Genomic DNA, 23,364 nt, shown 5'->3' with positions numbered 1-23,364 from the left:
GTCTCCCTGTCTTACACCTCTTTTGATAGGAAATCTTGAGCCTATAGATTCTAGTTTTATTCTACTTGTATTAGTTTTATAAATGTTTTTAATTTATCTGTATATATTTATCATTCCCTTGGTTTTTTAGCGACTTCGATACACTATCATGTGACACAGTGTCAAATGCCTTTTAGTTGTCTATGTATGCAATGTATAGTGTTCTCTGTTTTTCTTGGTATTTTTCTATCAAAAGTTCCAAGGTGTGAATGTGGTCCACTGTAGAAAAACCTTTTCTGAATCCTGCTTGTTCAATTGGTTGATTTTTCTCTAGCGAATCACTGATTCTGTTGTTTATAATTGACGAAAAGAGTTTATAGAAACAAGACAGTAAACTAATAGCCCTGTAATTTGTTATGTCCTTTGGATCTCCTTTTTTATAGATTAAAATGATATTTGATTGTGTCCATTGGATGGGGATCTCAGCTCTTTCTAATATCTGGTTAAATAATTTTGCCACAGGTGGTGCTAATATTCTGTCAGCTGTCTTTAAAGCGTCGTTTGGAATGCCATCTGGGCCTGGGCTTTTGTCGGTTTTCAGGTTTTTTATTGCTGCGATAAGTTCAGATTCTAGATTGGTTGTACCTTTTCGTTGTTTGATATATTATTGCTTGGTGTTATGTCTACATATGAGGGTGTATTTTTACTGTATAGTGATTTATAAAATTCAGTGACCATATTAATGATATCATTGCGGTTTATTATTATAGATTGTTTTCCTGATGTTTTAAGTCCTTCGATCCAAGTTTTATTTTGTGTTAGCTCTTTATAAGACTTTTTTGTGCTGCCTGAAACTTGTAAGTGCCTAGTTATGGTATCCTGTCTGTATTTTGCGTAATCTTGCCTGATATACTTGCTAATGAGTTTGTATAAAGCTGATATTTCGTTTCTTATACTTCTGGTTTTGTTTTTAGTCTTCTGTAATTCTTTTCTTCTAGTCATGAGTTTTTCTGTGCGTAGCGATATTTTTTTGTGCTTGTTCGAATTGTGTTCCTTGTGCGTTTCTTCTAGGCTTCTCGAGATGACATTGATTATTTTGTTGTATTGGGTCTGTACATTATCAGCATCTTTTAAGTTCTGGTCATCGGCACGTAACAGGTGGAATTGGAGATTTTATCTGAATCGGAGTATTTCGCTTTCGTATTTTAGATTCGCACACTGCTTGGTCTTGTATCTAGTCCTGGATATTTTTATTTTTTCAAGAGATATAGTTGCTCTCACTGGCCGGTGGTCTGATGGGTAGTTGATATTTAGAACTTCCACATTATGAAACTTCTGTGATATGTTAGATAGAATGTAATCGATCTCATTTTTATATTTGTCACCTGGTGAACGCCATGTCCATCTGCGGTTTGGTTTCTTATAATAGTATGTGTTCATTATTGCAGTCTTAGTTTCTAGAGCGAAATCTATCAATTTTTGACCTATTTCATTTCTTGTACCAAGACCAAATGGTTCTGTAACCAAGAATTCCTCGTGTCTTGGTTTACCTATCTTAGCATTGAAGTCGCCCATTATGATATAGTCTTTATGCCCTGACTTCCTAGCCCTTTTGACTGTCTCATAAAAATAAGAAATATCTTCTTCTTTTGCTGCTTCTGTGAGTGCGTAGACTTGAATGATTGATAGTTTTAATTAACACCAGGTGGGACATGAGTTCGTCCATCCTTATAATAAATAAATAACATAGCATTCATAACATCCGGCGAGGAATCTAAAGGAAAAACTTCCCAAAAACACTTACGTACAATTTGACATTTACAAAAGCAGAAAAAAATTAAACCATTTTTGTCATATTCGTAATTCATGTAAAGCTTAATTTGAAAATGGATGGAGAGACGTGGCAATAGTATATATCGATCGGTAATGGAATGATTTAAAAAAATATTTGCTCTAAAATTTATCCAAGGCTGAACGTTTTTAAGGACAAAAGGCAATCATCGATAACTCTAGTTCTATGAAAACAAAATAAATAAGCACTAAGGAGACCTGAAGCAATAATACCTTTGGGGATGAATTATTATTTCAACCCTTTTTAGTTAACTGCTCTCACTCTTGAATCTTGACCAACTTTAGAGATACTCAATAGTTCTATTTACTTCATTAATCGGATTACAATTATTGTGATCATACGAAATTACTTACCTTAACGCTCACTTAGAACAATCCACTTAGAAGTGTGAGGCGTGACGATTGATGTATTTGGTTAAATTCCTCCTCCTTACATCGTATTCCTCATTGCTGAGGGTCGTGACCACCTTTTTGTATCCTACCATCCTTCGCAAGCACTATCTTTCTCCATCTATTCTTGTCTCTGGCGGTTTGGAGGGCGTTGTGAAATGTGCAATCACACATTAATTAAATTCGGTTATGGCATTGGTTGAATTAAAATTACATTAATCTTGATCCAAAATGCGTTTGGCTTTTGTTAGTTGTAGTTGTTAGCTGTTAGATATTGTATATGGATGTATGTATATATAATTTGATCATTCGCAGATTTGTCTCCGAGTTCGTGACCAGAACACGGGCTGGACCACTGGTCTATGTGGTCATCGGCCCAAAAACTGAACACTCCGAGCTTATTTTACGTAATATTGTTTGTAACTCGCATAGTTTAGTAATACAATTGTTTGAGTAACATAATTTTATGAATGGTGAATAAAGCACGTGATAATACTTGTATGTTTTTTTGATGAAGTTCAGCTCCCTTCAAATGCCTTTTCATGAGATATGGCTGTAACTGTAACTATACTGAGATCTTGGAACTGATATCTCAGGTGGGTGGCGCATTTACGTCGTAGGTATGGGTTCCAGTAACCACTTAACACGAGGTGGGCCGTGAGCTCGTCCACCCATCACACAAAGAGTTTTCATTTAGGTGATTTGTTTTCTAATTTACTTCTATTTCTTAAATTTGAAGATCATTACAATTTCATTCTCCCGTCGAGAAGCAGGAAAAAAAAACTTGCGCATTTGTTTTAAAGGACCGCTTTAAAGGCTGTGGCGGCTACACTTAAGGTTTCAATTTAAAATTGCCATCTCCGTTCTGAGACTACAGCACAACATCGCGTTGTTTAGGCCTACTATCCAATATCCAGAATAAATCACATTGGCTTAGTGCAAAAAGAATAAATACTCAGATTAGGTAATCATCGTGAAATATATTTTAAGTTTCTTTTTTTTTTCAACAATAATTTGGTTAATATTTAACAATATTTCAAGAGTACGTCGGTGGTGCATGGTTTGAAACAGCATTCGTTGACGATTCCTTGGCGCTTGTAGCGGGTCCAGTCAGCGGAGAGGGCGCCTCGACGGCCAGTCCACGGCCAATCGCCGTGCAGGTCTACATCTTCGAAATCATCTGTTGAAATAGTGTGTTTAATTATAAAATTTCAAAATCAGTTTCATAATTCTGCAGTAAGTCGAAATTAAACTTCATTAAAAAAATATAATTTCAAAGTTAATTAAACAGCCAAGTACTATATTAACAGCAGCTGTGACAGTTTTTCTAGTTTATTAGAAACATGCTTAAATTTAATTCAGCGTTTTCGATTAACTTATAACATGATTCAGTATAATTAAATATAACTTATGCTGGCTATTCTAAATGAATATAAAACGAATAAAAATACAAATAAAATACGTTTTGTGTAAAGTTCTTACGAAACTATAATATTTTTTTTATTACATTAATTAAATCGTTACCGGAGGAATAGAAATCACGTAAATATTGTGACCGACCTTGAGACATGAGGTCTACTTCAGCTGTCCCAGTCTTGTAATAATAGGCAGGACGGTGATACCTAACACAACTGAGCTCACAAGCCGCTCTTCGTCCAATGTCTCTTAGTTAGTCATAGTAGTTTTATTTTATTTTTTATTGCTTAGATGGGTGGAGGAACTCACAGCCCACCTGGTGTTACTGGAGCCCATAGACATCCACAACGTAAATGCGCCACCCACCCTGAGATATAAGCTCTAAGGTCTCAAGTATAGTCATATCGGCTGCCCCACTCTTCAAACCGAAACGCATGACTGCTTCACGACAGAAATAGACAGGGCGGTGGTACCTACCCGTGCGGACTCACAAGAGGTCCTACCACCAGTAATTACGCAAATTATAATGTTGCGGGTTTCATTTTTATTATACGACGTTATTCTTTCAGCGTGAAAGTCAATCGTGAACATTTGTTGTGTACGTATTTCATTACAAAAATTGGTACCCGCCTGAGACTCGAACACCGGTGCATCGCTCAACACGAATGCACCGGACTTCTTATCCGTTAGGCCACAACGACCTAATTTTCTCTGGTATTTCGACTTATACTAGGCTGCACTAAAAGTATCGGGAATGCAATATTTCCACTGTTCCTGTCATATTAAAATCTTTTTAATTGAAAACTCCTTGGTTTTAAAAATCGAATACCATTTATTTATTTAAAAAAAGATTCTCGGTCTTGTCACGAGGTTTTGTCAAACTTGTTTAGTTATTGAGAAAATGGAATTGACTCGAGAAAATTCAAGAGCGACGATTTATTATGACTTTCGAAGTAGTTTAACACAAAAACAGTGTGTTGACCGGATGATTTCTGCATTTGGTGATGAAGCCCCATCCAAAACCACAATTTATCGCCGGTTTGCTGAGTTTCAACGTGGACGTGTCAAGCTCAGTGATGATCCCCGTCAAGGTCGTCCAAAAACTGCAGTCACCCAAGAAAACGCTGTGCGTAAACTGATTGAGGAAGATCGACATGTGACATACCGCGAAATTCAGGCAACTTTAGACATTGGCATGAATCAAATACAAATAATCTTGCATGAACAATTAGGTGTAAAAAAGTTGTTTTCCCGATGGATACCGCATTCGCTCTGTGAAGAGCAAAAACCGGCTCGTGTTACTTGGTGCGTCAGAACTCTCGAAAGTTTCCACGCAGGATCCTCAAATGCTGTATACAACATTGTATCAGGTGACGAATCCTGGATATACGCGTACGAACCCGAAACAAAAAACCAGTCACGAGTTTGGGTGTTCGAAAATGAGTTAAAGCCAACAAAAATTGTTCGTTCACGGAGTGTTGCAAAAAAATGGTGGCCACGTTTGTCTCCAAAACCGGCCATGTTACGACTATTCCTCTTGAGGGACAAAGAACGGTTAATACAGAATGGTATGCTAGCATTTGTTTGCCACAGGTCGTTTCTGAACTCCGTAAAGAGAACTGCAACCGCCGCATCATCCTCCATCACGACAATGTGAGCTCTCACACCGCGCACAGAACAGCAGAGTTTTTTTGAGCAAGAAAACATAGAATTATTAGACCATCCACCGTACAGCCCCTACCTAAGCCCTAATGATTTCTATACTTTCCCTAAAATAAAGAATAAATTGCGTGGACAGAGATTTTCATCACCTGAAGAAGCTGTGGACGCCTACAAAACGGCCATTTTGGAGACCCCAACTTCCGAATGGAATGGTTGCTTCAATGATTGGTTCCATCGTATGGAAAAATGTGTCAAATTTCGCGGAGAATACTTCGAAAAGCAATAAATACATTTTTAAGTAGTAATGTTGTGTCACTTCGTTAATTCCCGAAATTTTCTCGTATAATACACAAATCAAACAATTAACATATTTTTATTTCTGGATCGCTTAAAGCTTTCATCACTGTACGTAAAATAATTATGAGGGTTAATCTACGAACCTATCAATCTACGTTCTTCGAATATTCTTTTGAATATTAATAAAACATCAAGAGTAGACGTTGTTGTTACTAGCTTTGGCCTACCGAATAATGTGTTTCCCGATGTCCGTTTATCAACGTATTCTGCTCCATAGCAAACTGCAACCCTTGCGTTTGCAAGGTTCCGTCCACACAGAGTGACTGCTTCCTTGTGCGCTGAGACGTAAGCTAACGCCATCAGCACTATCATCACCGTGAATTTCATGTTAAAAATCTCTGAAACAGCACAAAGGGAGATTCGAGTGATCGTTGAACAATATATAGGACTATTAGTTTTTTAATTTACCTACCTACCCCCGTTACTTTAAATAACAAAAAAAACCGACTTCAATGAATGTGGTTGATAGGAACGTAACGTAATAATTAAATAAATAAATAACTGGAATCAAATCACGCACGATCATCCGACCTCAAATTAGGATTCCCTGTGTTTATGATACCAGAAACTGACATATATACTTATATACGTTTAAATATAAACACATACAGATAACAAGCACACAGACAAAGAGAAAACAAACTTGTTAATCACACGAATGTTTGCTTGGTTTGGGAATCGAACCCACGACCCTCTTTTTTGTTTTTCCTACCTAAGCCGATGGGCTTGAGAGACCACTTCAGCGTAACCTTAACTAGTAGGTGAGCTCACGGGGCTCAAACCTGACGTTGTTGCTAACACTAACCCTAGGAAGAGCAGTGCTTCGCAGAATCTACCACCGAATCGGAAGCGCGACCCACTAAGAAGATCTGGCGAGAAACTCAGTAGGCTGTGTCTGTGGGTTGGCTTAATCGCTGAGCCCTTCATCGTCAGGGACGGGTTCGACGAGGACGATGACCGTACCACGATCCTCGGCACAATAGCTGACTGTAGTAGCTGTAGAGTTAGTAGAGTAGTTACACCTCTGAAGGCGTAACTATTTCAACACCGAGTCAGTCAAATTACATTTAAAACATTCATAAATTTAAAAGAAATTTTTATTATTTTACCTTGTATTATGATCTCCGATGTGGAACAATGGGAAGATTAAAGATGTGTGATAATTTCAGGTGAGTATCCCATGCTTATATACTATTTTGGAGAAAATGAAAGCGGCGTTGATATTACAGAAGCGAGCGGAAAACCTCGGTAATGATTACTGAGTAAAATTTAAACTTAAATGTTTTTTTTGTGCACAATTAAAAGCATGGAGCTAGGTTTTCCTCCTGTATCATGAGTGTCATAAGCATTGACTGACAAGTTGAAATCTGATATCAATACCGAGGTACAGCAGTCAGTATCAAAAAAACAAGCCCGCTGGGTTTCTATCGTCGATTCCTTTTACAACTTTTTTTAAAACCGGCAGGAGAAATTACTTTGTCGCTCAATAAGTATTTGAATCAGTAATCACAAGCCAATTCAGATCACCATCGACAGAAAGTTATTTAGGCGATACTGAACTTTAAAGTGTCACAGTTAAGACTTCTTTTGGCATAGTGTTATTGCGAACGTGCAGGCACAGAAAGGACGATTGCATCAGTGGTTGACAAAGTTCTGGACAAACTAATATTGATCGTTTTTTTATTCGATAAACATAAATATGGGTTAAGCGCGACTCGATCCCGTTCAAACTATGTTTTGAAAATTAAAAAGAAATATATAAAAAGCTTGTTTGATCGTATTCTATGCGAAAAGCGGATTTATTGTTAGTTCATAATACTATAAAGCATCGCTAACTTCTATACACTAAGTTGTTAGCTGTCATATCAAGCGCTTATTCTAAATTGCTCACAAAAGCATGTGTCTTCAGTAATTTTTGGGAATAATTGTTTTAGTCAGTAATTTATTCATACCTAATATATTCGGAAATCGAAGTGACATGAGGCAGTATTTAACAGTCCATTAATTCCGCTTAAGGATGGGATGATTTCGGAAATGTGCCTATTTTAAATTAACACGTTGACTGCCATGTGGGTTACCGATGCCATACGTGGTGCATTAAAGTATTTATTTTCGACTTCTCTTTTCGATCTTCTTAACCAGTACAATATTTTGTAGACTCTGGGAAAGACGAATCCGAAGATAATGAGAATGAATCTATTTCTAAGAGACCTAAAAGTCTAATACATACATTAACAAACAAAAGAAGGCAAAGCTACGCAATCCGGGCCTTAGTAACAGAAATCGACATAATTATTTCAGTGCGCCGCGTAGAGCCCATAATCTACCCGTAATTTCTTGTGAGTCCACGTGGGTAGGTACCACCACCCTGCCTATTTCTGCCGTGAAGTAGTAATGCGTTTCGGTTTGAAGGGCGGAGCAGCCGTTGTAAATTATTTTTTTTCTTTATTAGAGCCATACACCTATTAGGTTAAGTCGGCTGTTGTAACTATACTTGAGACCTTAGAACTTATATCGCAAGGTGGCCCATTTACGTCGTAGGATGTCTATGGGCTCCAGTAACCACTTAACACCAGGTAAGCTGTGAGCTCATCCACCCATCTAAGCAATAAAAAAATATAAAAAAAGACATGGCAAGTCAACGTGTTAACTGAAATACCATATTCTATTGACCCCTTATCACATTGCTAAATTTACTCAATTTCCAATATTTCAGCAACGGTACAAACGCTTATAAAATGTAATATAATTTCCCAGCCTTTTTTATTTGTTACTTAGACGAGACAACGAACTCACGATCTATCAAATATTCAGTGGTATCAGTGCCCTTAAATGCGACACATTGCAAAATGACTGTCCCACCTTTCAAACCAGAAAGCATAACTGCTACATAGCACAACCAGATGCTGGTACCCAACAGTGTGGACTCTTAAATCAGTAAAATAAGTACCATGCTTTTAGTAGTTCCATATATTGTGAATTAATATCTAGCGATGCACCCGTGTTCGAATCCCGGAAGCGGGTACCAATCTTTCTAATGAAATACGTACTTAACAAATGTTCACGATTGACTTCCACGGTGAAGGAATAACATCGTGTAATAAAAATCAAACCCGCAAAATTACAATTTGGGTAATTACTGGTGGTGGGACCTCTTGTGAGTCCACGCCGGTAAGTACCACCACCCTGCTTTTTTCAGCCGTGAAGCAGTAATGTGTTTCGGTTCGAAGGGCGGGGCAGCGTTTATAACTACATATACTGAGACCTTAGAACTCATATGTCAAGGTGGGTGGTGGCATTTACGTTGTAGATGTCTATGGGCTACGGTAACAACTTAACACCAGGTGGGCTGTGAGTTCGTTAGTTTTTATAACTTGTACTGTACTGTTTATCTCAATATAATAATAAATTTTAAAACCTCTTAAATTGTAAGACCTCGAAATCTTAACTTGTCTTCTTTTTAAAGAACTTCTTCAGTACAGCCTGTATAGAAACTACGGACAATGCAATCGAAGTTGCAAAAACGATTTCCACATTCACAACAATTCAAAAAATAAATGTTAATTACATACCATAGTCCTGTTCTGTACTCCAAAAAAAAACGAAATAAATGACCCTTTGAGACCCCACTTCCATTCACTGCAGAGTAATAAAGTAACCGCTTTTTTAACCTAACCACACGATATTACACAATAAATTTTCTTTTTTTACTTATTTACGAAAACATTCGCATTTTTAAAGTCACACTAGGATAAACTGCCTAAGCTTGCTCCGGTTGACAATTTCACTACTGCTAGATACAATACGATCAGTTTTAACAACTAATCTCCTAAGTTCTGTTACTATACGTGCTTAATAACAAAATCGACTGCAGGCCTGTCACAGACAGAATCTTTTTTTGGATAGATGGGTGAACGAGCCCATAGATATCACGGCGGTAATGTTGGTTCCTATCTTGAGGTCGAAATCGTATAACAGCTTTCTCACTATTCTAACAATATTGCATGGCTGCTTCGCCTCAAAATAAGTAGGATGATGGCTATCTTTCAAAGCTATTTGATGTTCAGGATCTTGGTGTATCTAGTTCTTTTTATCTCGTTGTCGAAGGTAGTGTGATAACCTTGTATCACCTTGACCGCGTTCATACGTAACGAACGACGCAGCACCACAGTGCTTAGATGGGTCATAGTGTGGCTCTATAAGGTCACGACCGTATAGTCTTCCACGTGGACTCCCGTGCACATGTACCGGGGTAACCATTTCAGGTGATGGCCTGTTTTTGTGGTATCGTCGCCGTTTGCCACTACAGACGGGTCACTGGGTTAAGCCACCCAGGTTTGTGGGGTCGTATTTATTTGTAGGGCCTCCAGCGTAGCGCCATCAAGCTATCAAACCGCAGTGGGGCAGGCGATCGTCAGGCTGCGGGGGAGGCCTGTCTTATTTGATGGCTACAACCCGCCGCTCAGTAAGTCAAACTCGTGGGGAAAAGTTCTCGCGGGCATCCGTTTGCCAGCGGCGAGGAGCATCGTTCATAGGATGGGATCAGAAAAGAGAAACGGCTCGACCGAGTTCCCCCCAGGGAGTCGCCCACGGTCTTAGCTCGACGATAAGTAGTAGACGAAGGCGGCTTGCACTGCGGTCGGACGCAGCCGATTAGCCATAGATGTAGTGGTTACAGTCGTATGCGCTGACAATGCGACCCAGCTGTTCCGGTTGATGGGAGGCGGGGCATGAGTGATGCTTTTGAACCGTAGCAGCAGTTGGAGAGGATTGGCGACTGCAACTGCCAAGTAGCTCCGTTTTGCGGGACTACTTGGCAGATCATGTCCATCGAAGTTACGTAGTTTTATTTATTTAGGTATTTGAAAATTCTGAATTTTAATAAAATGCCAATCATGCAATCAAAAAAAATCCTTCACTAAGCACATAGTAATGAATATTTGAAGATAGAACTTAAGTAGGGTTGACGTCAGAAAGACGACCAATTGTAAAGCACATGCCAAACCCCTATTCTGGTTTGGTTAGAGAACATGCTGCGCCGAACCCTAATTATGTGGGAGAAGGGCAAGATGAAGAAGAAGTTTTTTTTTTTGTACGAGACTCATAAATTTTGATGAATAAAATCAATCTAAAATAAATCTTGTTGTATCACTGATTAAAATCAAATTTTCACAACTGAGCGACCACTAGTCATTATTAATTGTTGTTCGAAATTCGATAACAGAATTTAATGAAACAATGTTATTGGGATTAAATATTGTATTTACAGCTTAATTTAGTAGTAATACCTTGCTATTCAGTACATTGTACTTACACGGTTAAATAACATTCAGTTAGATTGATGAAAATCTTTATGATTTTTATTTTCAAATTACATTGTTGTTTATGGCCCACCAAAAAAGCATTTACAATTAGTATATAATATATAGAAATAGAAGTAACATGAGATTTTAAAATGTCTGTATTCATTAATTTCCCAAAATATTTATGATTTGCGAAAATCCGAGAGCAATTGATAGGTGATGTTTAATTTAGATTTGTCATAGCTGAACTTGAGCCAATTAATTCACTTTTACGTCTCGAGATACAATTTAATGAAATCTTTTGAAAAAATGAAACAATGATAGATCAATAGAAGATTTCAGGATGTTCTTGCACGAGCAGAGCGTCGTCCGGACAGTACCTGATGAGCTCAGCGACAGTGCAAGATCGTAAGCAACATTCATTCGCGACCTGTCTACGAACACGCCGCCATTTTCCTTCACCGAGAAGCCGTTGCTTGGTCGTGTCTTGTTGTAGATCTTTAGGCGCCATTTTTTCTGTAAAAACAATAACAACATAAAAACAGATTTTTCTTTTAAGTTTTACTGTTTTAATCAAATCGTAATTCAAATTTGTAAGTTAACCTACTAGATTATCTAAGTTTTATTGATTTATTTGAACATCATTGTTCACATTTAATATACATCTTTATTCGTCAGAATATATTATAATATTAGCCTCATAAATATTTATGGTACGTACGCTAAAATCTCGATCGACTTTTTAAGGCCCGAAACTAAATAAATAATAATGTTAACGCATAATATTTTGTTAGTGAATGAAATATTTGAAAATTGGCAGCTAAGCGAATTTCAGGATTAAAATAGGAGACGTGACTCAGGAATTTATTAAAATAGTTGATGTACTCATAGTCTCAAGCCGAACCGTACACAATATGTTTTATTATATATTTAATACATAATAATCAGTCTTTACAATAAGTAAAATTACTCATGAATCTATCCTAACTTGATAATACACCATATCATTATTTAAATTTTAAAATATACTATAAAAAAATATTTTTATTGAGTGAACTCAATAAAAAGTATAGAAAAACCGTGATTAGAAAGAAAATCACATTAAATTGGCCCGGATTAATAGACGTGTCTAATTTGGTCAACAACACACCTTTTTATAAATAACTAAATATTAAATTTATAGCTTTCTAAAAAATAAAAACGATTCCGTGCAGTATCCAGTGGTGGCCGACGAGAATAAAAGAACGTGGCTTAAAACTTAATAAATATGAGAAACTTAATATTACGGTTTTACATAACAATAAAACCGATATTATGTGCCGAGAAGGAAAACATACAGCATTGTATTATGAAGAAGCAGTGTGTACTTAGCTTAGATTCCTTGTCTATGTCCAACCATAGACCGTCAATTTAGTTCCATCTTTAGCCGCTAGGTGCTGCCAGCAAGTATAAAGGGAGCGCAGCCATCTTTGATCTTCATAGTCTTCACCAGGAAGAACTTCCTGCAATGCTGTATGTTTTCCTTCTCGGCACATAATATCGGTTTTATTGTTATGTAAAACCGTAATATTGATGTGCCTTTGGAAAACATACAGCATTGTATTATGAAGACGTGTTTGTTATCTGCTGGTGAAATTATTAAGCACAACGCTATGATGAAATAGGTAAAGCCATAATAAAATTATGAAGCGCAATGATAATGTTCATAATTTATATAATTATTAAATCGAAAAAACAGTTGTTAACTTCCACGTTAATTCAATAATTAAAAAATATTTATAAGTTTGTAATAAACATTTTATCTTGTATATACAAGAAAATGTATAAATTGTATAAATGATGTATATACATCATGTAGAAGTAAATGTGTTGAAAAAAAGAATCGTGAGGATCTTTACGAAGCTCTATTATTCGGCAATAATTATTGTAAACGTTTGGATGATTTGCAATTGCCTCTAGAAAGTATTTCGTCCATTGGTTCATTATCAATCCATCTCAGAGGCTACTGCTGATCTATCACTTCTTAGAGATGCGTTGATGCCATTACCTCGTAAGGTTGAACGAAGACCAGTTTCCAATTATAGTACGGGATGCCGCTTTTGTGACAACACACATAGTTAGAAAAAAGTCCTTACGAATCTTACCGGGCATGTCTTTAGTTTCATGTTTAGAAAGCACTTATGCAGATTATTGACGAAAATGGATTTCAATTTTAGACCCAAAGACTGGTATCAGAAAGATGTTTTTCTCTGTTATCAAAGAAACTGTCTTTAGAAATGTTGAGCAAAGTAAGGTCATTAACTCTGCGTCCCGTAGCCAGCAACATGGTTGTTGGTGTCCTTCAAGCTACATTGAGGCGTGATGTGGTGGCTGGGTTTGAAGAAAACCAGTTTAGAACTATTCTCGGATCTCATGTGAATGGGACTACACTTAGTAAAATTGTAATAAGTAGTTGAATTTTGTTTAGCTATTCCGATGGCTTTTTTAAAATAGCAATTAGCAATTTTTATTAGAGAGCTTGAGAATGTTTGCTGTCCTACATGTATTTCGCCCACAGAAAGTCGACAGCGCTGCTTTACGATGCAGAAGGATTGTTTTATAGGCAAAATTTTCTTTTTGGAAAAGAAGAAAGAATTTGGCAACATCTGCAGACTTAGGATCAATTTTAAAACTGTAGCACCATATGCACCATCTTCTAGTTGCTGGTAAGTATGCTGACAAAGTGGATCGACACCAGCTAATTTTCAACAAATCTTCTCCTGTTTAGACCAGTCATTATTTGTACAACCTCTAACCCTCCCCCCCCCCTTTCTAAGCTTTCAGGGTTAATGTTTAACCTGTGGAGGAGGCAGGTTTTGGATTTCGTGCGAGTTATCTAGCGTTCGGGATCTGAGGGCTTGGAAACCCAAATGCTTTCGCTCAGTCTGGGAACACTACCAGGTAGGTTCCCTAGACACTGTTGAAGTGAGTCAGTACTTTGGGGAGAAGGTTGAGAGGAGGAATTCTCCATGCTAGTTGCATCCTCTACGGTCTGCTGAAGGTATCCAATCTTGGTCGGCGAATGGGTTTATATCTGGATGACCCCACTTTCGAAAAACTTTTGTGGTCACTTGTGGTAAAAAGTGCCATTTCGCAGATTGATTTCCTCGTGATAGCCTGTCGGCTATGATGTTGTATCTCCCCGAGAGATAAGCTGATAGTTATCTTGAACTTATCGCTTAGGTTTAAAAATCGAAAGGTCAACGTTAGTGAAATACTTTCAGATTCATTTTGATTGTCACTACCATTGCAAATAGCTCTTTTGTGGGTGAGCCGTTTCTGTTGTTGAGCTGACCATAGACAGGACGTTAATATTTTGTCTAATTGTAACCCCTACCCATGTCTGAAGCTTCCGTTGCCAGGAAATGGTTGGTTTTGGGTCTCGGCAATGTTTGACATGTGGCTCCGCGTCAGCACTGCATTTGTAACCCCTACACATGTCCGAAGCTTCCGTTGCCAGGAAATGGTTGGTTTTGTGTATCGGCAATGTCTAACATGTGGCTTCGCGTCAGCACTGCATTTAATTGTTAACACATGCAGGATGGCCTGTTTTTTACCCCTTTTCTTGAAACTTCGCAAGAAAATTTGCAAGTTAGCATAGATTGATGTAATTCCGTCAGAGTTTGAGCTAGGATGTTGTTGAGTGGCCACTTCGTTTCTCGCAATTTTCCATCGAATCCCTAGACATGTCATCTCTTGAACCAGTGTACTAATCGATTTTTTGTAAGGCTGACTTGGCAGCCCAAATAATCCAAGAGCTTTACAGCTTATGTGGCCTGAAGACTCAACTTGGACTTCTTTTGATGGACCTGGTGGGATTTACGTAGGTGGGATAACACTCAACATCCCTTTGCACGCAATGTTTCCGCGACCGAGCATGCTATGCAAGCAAAAAAGGTGTATTTGTCTTCATGGACCAAGAAAAAGTCGCGTAGGTAGGTTAACATTTGACTTCCCTATGTACTAAGGTCTTCGCGACCGAGCATGCAATGGGAGCAAAAACGTTTATTTGTCTTGGTGAAACAAGATCATGTCGTGTAAGTAAGCTAGCACTTCGATTTTGCACGCAATGCCTCCGCGACCGAGCATGCTGTGGAAGCAAAAAGGTGTATTTGTCTTCAAGGACCAAGAGAAAGTCGCGTAGGTACGTTAACATTTGACTTCCCTATGTACGCAAGGTCTCCGCGACCGAGCATGCTATGGGAACAAAAACGTTTATTTGTCTTGGTGAAACAAGATTAAGTCGTGTAGGTAAGCTAGCACTCGACTTTGCACGCAATATCTCCGCGACCGAGCGACCGAGCGACCGAGCACCCTATATAATGGAAATTGACATGCCAGCCCAGATAATCCAAAACCTTCACAGCTTCTGCAGCCTGAAGTTTCAACTTGGATTTGTTTTGGTCGACCAAAAGGAAGTCGTCTAGGTAGACTAGCACTCGAGTTCCTTTTGCACGCAAGGTCTCTGCGACCCAGCATGTTATGGAAGCAAAAAAGGTTAATCCAAAAGCTTCACAGCTTCTGCGGCCTGAAGTTTCAACTTGGATTTGTCTTGGTCGACCAAAAAGGAAGTCGTCTAGTAGACACTAGCACTCGAGTTCCCTTTGCACGCAAGGTCTCTGCGACCCGCATGTTATAGAAGCAAAAAGGTGTGGCTCTGAAGCCAGACCGAAGGGTAGGCATGTCATTTCATACTAACTCATAAGAAGGTACCGATTCCTTCCTGGAGGTACTGATACTGGTACCTTGGTACTGATCCTCAAGAAGTATCGACGAAATTTTGCGACTGATACTAGAAAAATATTCCTGAGAAATGTTCAATTCTATCATCCAGTCCCCTGGGTGGAGAAAGTTTGGTACCTAGGTGTCCGAAAACAGTTAAGATTCAAAATTGGACGCATTGATCCGTCGCTTTTCTTCCGCAGAAAAAAGGTAGTTTGTTTTTTTTTTTTTTTTTTACGTTATTTGGTAACCATACATGGTTTACAAATTATTACAATTTTGGTGGCACTCAGTGCCTCCCGTCGGTGTCTTCAATTGCCCCCCTCTGGATTGTGCCAGATGTTACAGACTATGATTGTTTATAATGTTTGGCTTACCTTTTGTACGAGATCGTGACAAATAGGATTGTAGCCCTCCGAGGGACTGAATAGATTTCAATTTACTATTATCAAACAAAAATTCCTCAATGAGTGGTGCGTTGGCAACAGGATACTTTGTTAGAGACCACGGAAATTAAACTTTGACGTGTTATTTCTATACATACGGCCCTTTTTTCCGTATACAATTTAAAACGCTTTTTACGGGTAACTTGTACGACGGAGACGATTTGTCAAAGTCTTCAGTAATTATGTTACAAAGATTATTAGTTTAAATCTGTTGTGTTTTTGTCAAAATTTCCGTATTGACGAGATCAATTTGTTTACAACATTTTTCGTTACATTCAATTGTTACACACAGTTGATGCATTATTAGATTTACAACGTCACTGACCTGGTGGGATAACGAGCCGATTCGAAGATCGACCGTTACCTTTGAATCCCGTCGTTTCTTACGCAGAGACTCCTTTTGTTCTTTTTCGCTTGACGAGCTGTTCGAACGCGAGGCGTCTCCATCGCGTCTCGCCTGGACATCTTCCCTCTCGGAAATTATGGAGCTTGACTCAACATCACCTCCAACAGATGACGCGTGATTCATGGCGTCCGATGATAGGATTGGTAAATAATACTCGTAATGATTGCAAAATAACACTCATAGAAACACAAAATAAATATTTTTTGCAATTAATAAGAAGTCGAATAAATATTTGTGGACTTGCGACTTCACAGTACGAAAGTACACAACGCTATGAAGATCAAAGATGGCTGCGCTCCCTTTATACTTGCTGGCAGCACCTAGCGGCTAAAGATGGAACTAAATTGACGGTCTATGGTTGGACATAGACAAGGAATCTAAGCTAAGTACACACTGCTTCTTCATAATACAATGCTGTATGTTTTCCAAAGGCACATCAATAAGTATATTATAAAGTTGTAGCTTTCATAAAAAGTAAGTAAGTAGGTAAGTACTTGTTATGTTTGCTTCTAGTGTATTTTTATTTCAGAATACCGTTCTGTCAAAATCAACCCAAGTACAAAACACTAAATACAAAAGTACAATGACCTTATCGCTAAGAGCGATCTCTTCTAGAAAACAATGGGGTGGAAAAGAGTTATCTAAGAAAAATAATAATCGCAGCGTACGTAACTTGATAAAAAAAACTAAAAGTAAACAATTTATGCATAAATGTCACGTTTACATAAACACATTACCTATGATAAATGCAATAAACATATTAAATATATTAATCAGAAATTTTACCCTTACACAAAGTTAGTTAATTAGTTTATACAGTAGATAAATGTACTTTACAATAATTACTTTACTTATGATTTAGTACAAATTCAACGTCGGCAACTATAGTGACAATACTGATCTATTGAATTGAGACCAAAATCGGCTTTCATTCAAGCTTTCAACTATAAAAGATTGGACAAAGACGATGTACACGAGATAATTTTATTCGCGCTCATGTGCACGTGTTGACAGACGGCATCGGAGTCCACAGTTCAAAGTCTCAAATGCACCCTCATATCGACCAAAACAGCACAAAAATGACGACAATCAACACGTGCAATCAAACCACACAATTAATAAAGTAAATGAATTGCTAACCTATCATTAGCGATGTATCTCTTTTGACAATCTTGTAAACGTTATTACAGAAGTTGAAGATGATTGTGGAGAGCCATCCGCTGCAGCTGGTCACTTTGTCGTGGATGCTGTACACCCTTTCCGCATTGTCGCCGAACACAATGCTGCTACTCCTCATGAGTATCAACATTATGTATATCTGAAAGAAAGAAAAAAACTAATGTTTATTTCTATTAAATATCGAAACAAATTAACAGCTTATGAATTAATAGTTTAAAAAAATTGACAAAACTTTAATATAACTTAGAGCAGTGTTTTAGTAATTTTTGTTTTTTTTTTATTTATTTTTTATAAAACAAATCAAATGTACCCACAAAACATCGAAGTCCCATCTTCGAGAGTATCGATGTATCGGCGGACGGCCCGACAAATGCTCCCTATCAAAGTTACCTGATGAATGAAACTGTCATCAGAGAGCACGTCTAAAAATAGCCCCCAATGGTCCAGAGTACGGAATTACTTAAAACTTGTTTACATCGATAAATGCGTTTACAAAACATTGTCATGGCAATGCGATAACGGCTCCTCTAAACAAAATGTCACGTGATTTATTAGTGGGTGCTTAAAGCGCGGGCCACACTTGGAAGTATATTCTTTTTATTTTAATTCAACTTCAAAACTCAATATCCTGCATTCGCTTACAGAGTTAGGTTCAGTTTATATAACTGAAATGAATACCCTTGTTAATACCATTATTATAAAATTTAAGACAAAGTAAGAAATAAAATATTGTGATTGTTATTTTTGAATCCGCCAAACGCTTTATATTGGTAGGCAGCGACTTGGCTATGCCCCTGGCATTGCTAACGTCCATGAATGACGGTAACCATCAGGTGAGGCGTATGCTCATCTGCCAAGAAAGTCATTAAAAAAACCAATTATGGTGGGGTTTTTTTTATTGCTTAGATTGGTGGACAAGCGCACAGCCCACCTGGTGTTAAGTGGTTACTGGAGCCCATAGACATCTACAACGTAAATGCGCCACCCACCTTAAGATATAACTTCTAAGGTCTCAGTATAGTTACGTCTGCCCTATCCTTCAAACCGAAACGCATTACCGCTTCACGGCAGAAATAGGCAGGGTTGGTTGCCGAGTGATTGGTTTATAAAGATCAATACCAGTCTTGATAACAAATAAGAACTTGCTTAAAGTTAGCTGAAACCTGTACCTGACCGGTGCAAGGAGATCTTAGTTACAGAGGATCCAATCTGCGATAACTTTCTCGGTTTTGCTTTGATATCTATTATTGCGACTGTAAAGTTGCGAACTGTACTACTTTTGAAGGATTAGCTCGTACTAGCGAACTTTGTGCAACATTCTAAGTGACTTTAGGGAATTAGTGTTAAATACTGGAAGACTGGAACCAAATCACCGCCTTCCTAGTGTTAATTGTTGATCGTAGCCCACAGTCATCATAACGAGAATCCCGTCACCCGCTTGAGACATGAGGTCGGTGTCTATATAGTATTGTTTCGCAGTTTCACCCGCCCAACAGAAATGAGTAGGATGCATTTAAAATACGCCCCACTACGAACAATATGCACCACAATATTTTATTATAAATAGTTTAAATTCTATTTTAAATATGTTACGTTTTGTATTGTTTTTTTTAAATGAAAAATACAAATCATAAAAGCTTGGTTAAAAAGGCTTCACTTTACCGTAATTATGTAATTGATTTCCATTTAAATGTACATGTTTAATTTACTGAATACATAAAGTTAATTGTTGAATGCGCTGATTATACATATCGGCTAATCGTTCTTCGTGTCTAGTGGTATTTTCCAGAGAATTGAACATTTACTAATCAAAACAAACATGAAGAATGCACGATATTTAAACCAAAATGAATTTATCTAAAAGGCCCGAAGTATAGCTATTATTTTTGTTCAAATTATTGTTACTAGAGGTCCCGCAGTAGTCGAAATTCGACTATAATTAATTGGAATTGTAAGTTTGTACACTATCATGATTGTATTTTATACTTCTATAATCACAAATTTCTCCAAGACTACACTATAAAAAATATTAACAAAGACAAACAATATTTAATCTATTCTCAATTTGACAACAGACGTCAAGAACAAAAGTTTGACAATAAATAGTATGCATGCGTGTGTGCGTCAAATACATGGTATGTAGTGTGTGTAATGTTTTCTTTATTGATTTAATGTATCTTTTATGCATTATTTTAAAAAAATATTAGCATTGTGCAAACTTTAAATTACATCAACAAATATATGTTTTTTGGAACGAAATTCCATAAGGGACGATGCAGAGGGGTACCCTAACCGGGAAAAAACGTCCGTAACGTAAGATTTTTTCTATTTAGCTTGTTATCAACAGATGTCGCTGCACGTAAATTCAACAATTCCTGAATCGCGGTGACGTCATGTTACACAGTTGATAGACGTTCTCGTATTTCTCTTGCTAAATCATACTTACCTGGCGTAGGGGATACCGTGATCATGCAGGCGGTTTCCCCAGGGCGAGACTGCTCCATTGTACTGCAGAGTGGTTGAGCCTTGCGATTAATTTTATTTTATCAATAAAAAATCATAATAAAAATGTGTACCCGAATAATTATTTTCTTTATACCTCGAATAGAACTTAAAATTAATTTTTTTTTTATTATAAGGAACTTCGTTCCTATCCGGTGTCCCACGACACCACACAACTTTTTTTTTGTTTATTTATTAGCGCCTTGGCTTCTCCCCTATCATTTCCGATGTTCTTGAGTGACGTTGACCAAATAATAATAATAATAACATATTTAAAATACAATACAATGATTCAAGACAAGGAAATGAATACAAAATATTTTGCTTAATATTATTTTTATTGATAATTCAAGGCTTTTTTAATTAATTACTTGGGTGTTTGTATTAAAAAAAAAAAATTATATATACATCGTATTTATTATAGTCCAACTATTTATTTCTGAATACAGTTTTCGTGCACATAGCAACACGCGCTGATACGCGTCGAGAGATATGCGCCAGGAAGTCACGCTACATTTGTAAGCTAATAATAATGACCGGTCACAGGTCACTGTTTACCAGACGACCGATCGCAGTGTCCAATTATGCTATGTCCTACATTCGAATAAGGATGTGTTAAGTGTGTTGCAACGTTTTGTTAGCCGAAGAAAAATACGAAGGCGACAATTTAAACGATAATTATTTATAGTTTTTAACAGACTACATCAGCCTTTCTCAAAGTGGGCGATAATGCCCCCTTGTGGGCGCTGCAGGCCTAAAGGGGAGCGGTAAGAGACACAGAAAAAAAATGAGGGCGTTGTGAGGCTTGGGAGGCGATTTATAATTTCATCTTGAACGACTCTTAGACACCGACTGAGCTCTTGCTATAGTGGATGGAATACTAGGTGAAAAAATGGGGGCGGTAAAAAAGAATTTATTCTCGAAGTGGGCAGTAGACAAAATAAGTTTGGGAGCCCCTGGACTACACGAATTAAGCATCGAAAATCGATCGCTTTACGTGCGGACTCCGTGAAGTAGATTAAATGTTAATTCGAAGCTTTCGCCATTATCTCCAATGAATAATTTGTACTTCGTTTCGTTTATGTTTTGTTTTACGGCGAGTATCCGTCTCGAATAAGTAAATTCAGTCTTTGTTGGGTATACTTTTCAATTTAGAGGTACATGTTTCTGTTCATTACCAATTGAAAACTTTAAAATATTCAGATTCTTTGCTACAGACTGTGATTGCAGTAATAAAATTACATTCGGCGTTATTGTTAATTCTTATCAGTTTTTTTTTATTCCTTAGATGGGTGGACGAGCTCACAGCCCACCTGGTGTTAAGCGGTTACTGGAGCCCATAGACATCTATAACATAAATGCGCCACCCACCTTGAGATATAAGTTCTGAGGTCCCAGTATAGTTACAACGGCTGTCCCACCCTACAAACCGAAACGCATTACTGCTTTACGGCAGAAGTAGGCAGGGTGGTGGTACCTACCCGTGCGGACGCACAAGAGGTCCTACCACCAGTAATTACGCAAATTATAATTTTGCGGATTTGATTTTTATTACACGATGTTATTCCTTCACCGTGGAAGTCAGTCGAGAACAAGTACACAAGTAAGCCCTCACAGCCTCTTACCATGAACTAATGCATATCACCAGTATTTCTGATAAAGTACTATGTGCGCTTTAAGACAGCTACCAAACGTCATTCACTTCGCGTGAGAGAACAAAAAGAATCCAGAATGCGCATAATTGCATTCACGTCTTTTTGTTCTGTGTGATGAGCTGATGAAGGATGCAACTCCAATTTATTGCCTTATCGGCGCAGCAGCTCAAAAACAGGTTTCAACGTCTGTGATCTGGTGTGATGACGATGATTTTTCAAGCACAATTAATATTTTGAAATGAACTCCCCTCCACGGTGTTTTCCGAGCGCTATGACATGTCCTTCTTCAAACGAGGCTTGGGGAGAGTACTTTATGGTAGGCAGCGGCTTGGCTCTGCCCCTGGCATTGCTGACGTCCATGAGCGACGGTGACCACTTACCATCAGGTGGGCCGTATGCTTGTCTGACTACAAAGGCAATAAAAAATATATATATTTTTTAAAACTGTACAGAGGTTTGTCATTGCGAGACCGAATACGTAATGAAGTCATTCGGGCAAAAACCAAGGTGATCGATATAACTCGCAGAGTCAGTAAGCTGAAGTGGCAGTGGGCTGGTCACATATGTCGCAGAACCGATAACCGTTGGGGTAGACGTGTTCTGGAGTGGAGACTGCGAACCGGCAAACGTAGTGTAGGACGTCCTCCTGCTAGATGGAGCGACGACCTGCGCAAGACAGCTGGCAGTAAATGGATGCGTAGAACCGAAGATCGGGTTCAGTCGCGAGCTTTGGGGGAGGCCTATGTCCAGCAGTGGACTGCCGCAGGCTGATGATGATGATACAGAGGAACTACATAAAGGAATAGCTGTACACGTCTGATCAAAGACTCGATCTTAGGTTCGGTCTCGCGCGGTTTATTAACATCACTTGGATCTATTAAAAAAAAGGTCTGTTTACCATAGATTGTCAACAATCCTAGTTTCGTGAACGGCTTGGAACTTATCTGGGTCTATGGAGCTCTGGGTCTTTGGGTCTATGGAAAGACTTCTATTCTTTGTATTCGATAGTCTCTAAATGAAGTAGATGGCTGGATTTTTAGCGTATCACTGGCCAAAGCCATGTATCTGAAACCAGAGCGTTCAACCATGGTTCCTTTGCAGAGACCATTTATAATACGTACACTTGAGCTTTAGAATATACTCCTATTTCTCAAAGTCTTACGTTCATCTTCAGTCTAGGCTTTTAAAAGTAAATTGGGATAAGCCTATGGTATTTACAAGTCTTAAGAGTTATAATAACAACCACTTATGATCGATTTGGCCATAGGCTTATTTATGCGTTTTATGGCAATAAAAATGTCCATTATTTTTCTTTGTTAACATGTATCCATACATATAAAATAAAAACATCACAAACACTATATTTCACTAGACATTAAAATATTTACCGATAATTGAACAATAAACATTTCTTTAAGCACGAAATTATGATTATTATTGATTTATAATGATTATTA

At 37.9% G+C, this 23,364-nt stretch overlaps 1 protein-coding gene and 1 long non-coding RNA gene across 2 annotated transcripts; one reads left to right on the top strand and one right to left on the bottom strand.

Moving 5' to 3' along the window:
* The first annotated feature begins 6,663 nt into the window (after positions 1-6,663).
* LOC134199369 (uncharacterized) lies at positions 6,664-18,013 on the top strand. The gene is made up of 4 exons (XR_009973839.1): positions 6,664-6,824; positions 11,301-12,245; positions 17,016-17,235; positions 17,762-18,013. It is a non-coding gene; the product is annotated as an uncharacterized LOC134199369 (long non-coding RNA).
* LOC119628374 (uncharacterized) lies at positions 10,897-18,209 on the bottom strand. The gene is made up of 3 exons (XM_038013063.2): positions 18,065-18,209; positions 17,712-17,889; positions 10,897-11,474 (listed from the first exon to the last, which is right to left on the bottom strand). Exons 1-3 carry the CDS (start codon positions 18,080-18,082, stop codon positions 11,284-11,286), a joined length of 387 nt encoding a protein of 128 aa, XP_037868991.1. The 5' UTR covers positions 18,083-18,209; the 3' UTR covers positions 10,897-11,283.
* Positions 18,210-23,364: the final 5,155 nt, after the last annotated feature.

The sequence above is a fragment of the Bombyx mori genome, chromosome 9, assembly GCF_030269925.1.
Source record: "Bombyx mori chromosome 9, ASM3026992v2".
Taxonomy (NCBI): domain Eukaryota; kingdom Metazoa; phylum Arthropoda; class Insecta; order Lepidoptera; family Bombycidae; genus Bombyx; species Bombyx mori.
This window is presented reverse-complemented; position numbering and strand designations above follow the sequence as displayed.

Coding starts and splice junctions, on each gene's coding strand:
- LOC119628374 (XM_038013063.2), bottom strand. Junction 11,475..17,711: donor AGATACATCGCTAATGATAG/GTTAGCAATTCA, acceptor TTGTTTTTACAG/AAAAAATGGCGCCTAAAGAT.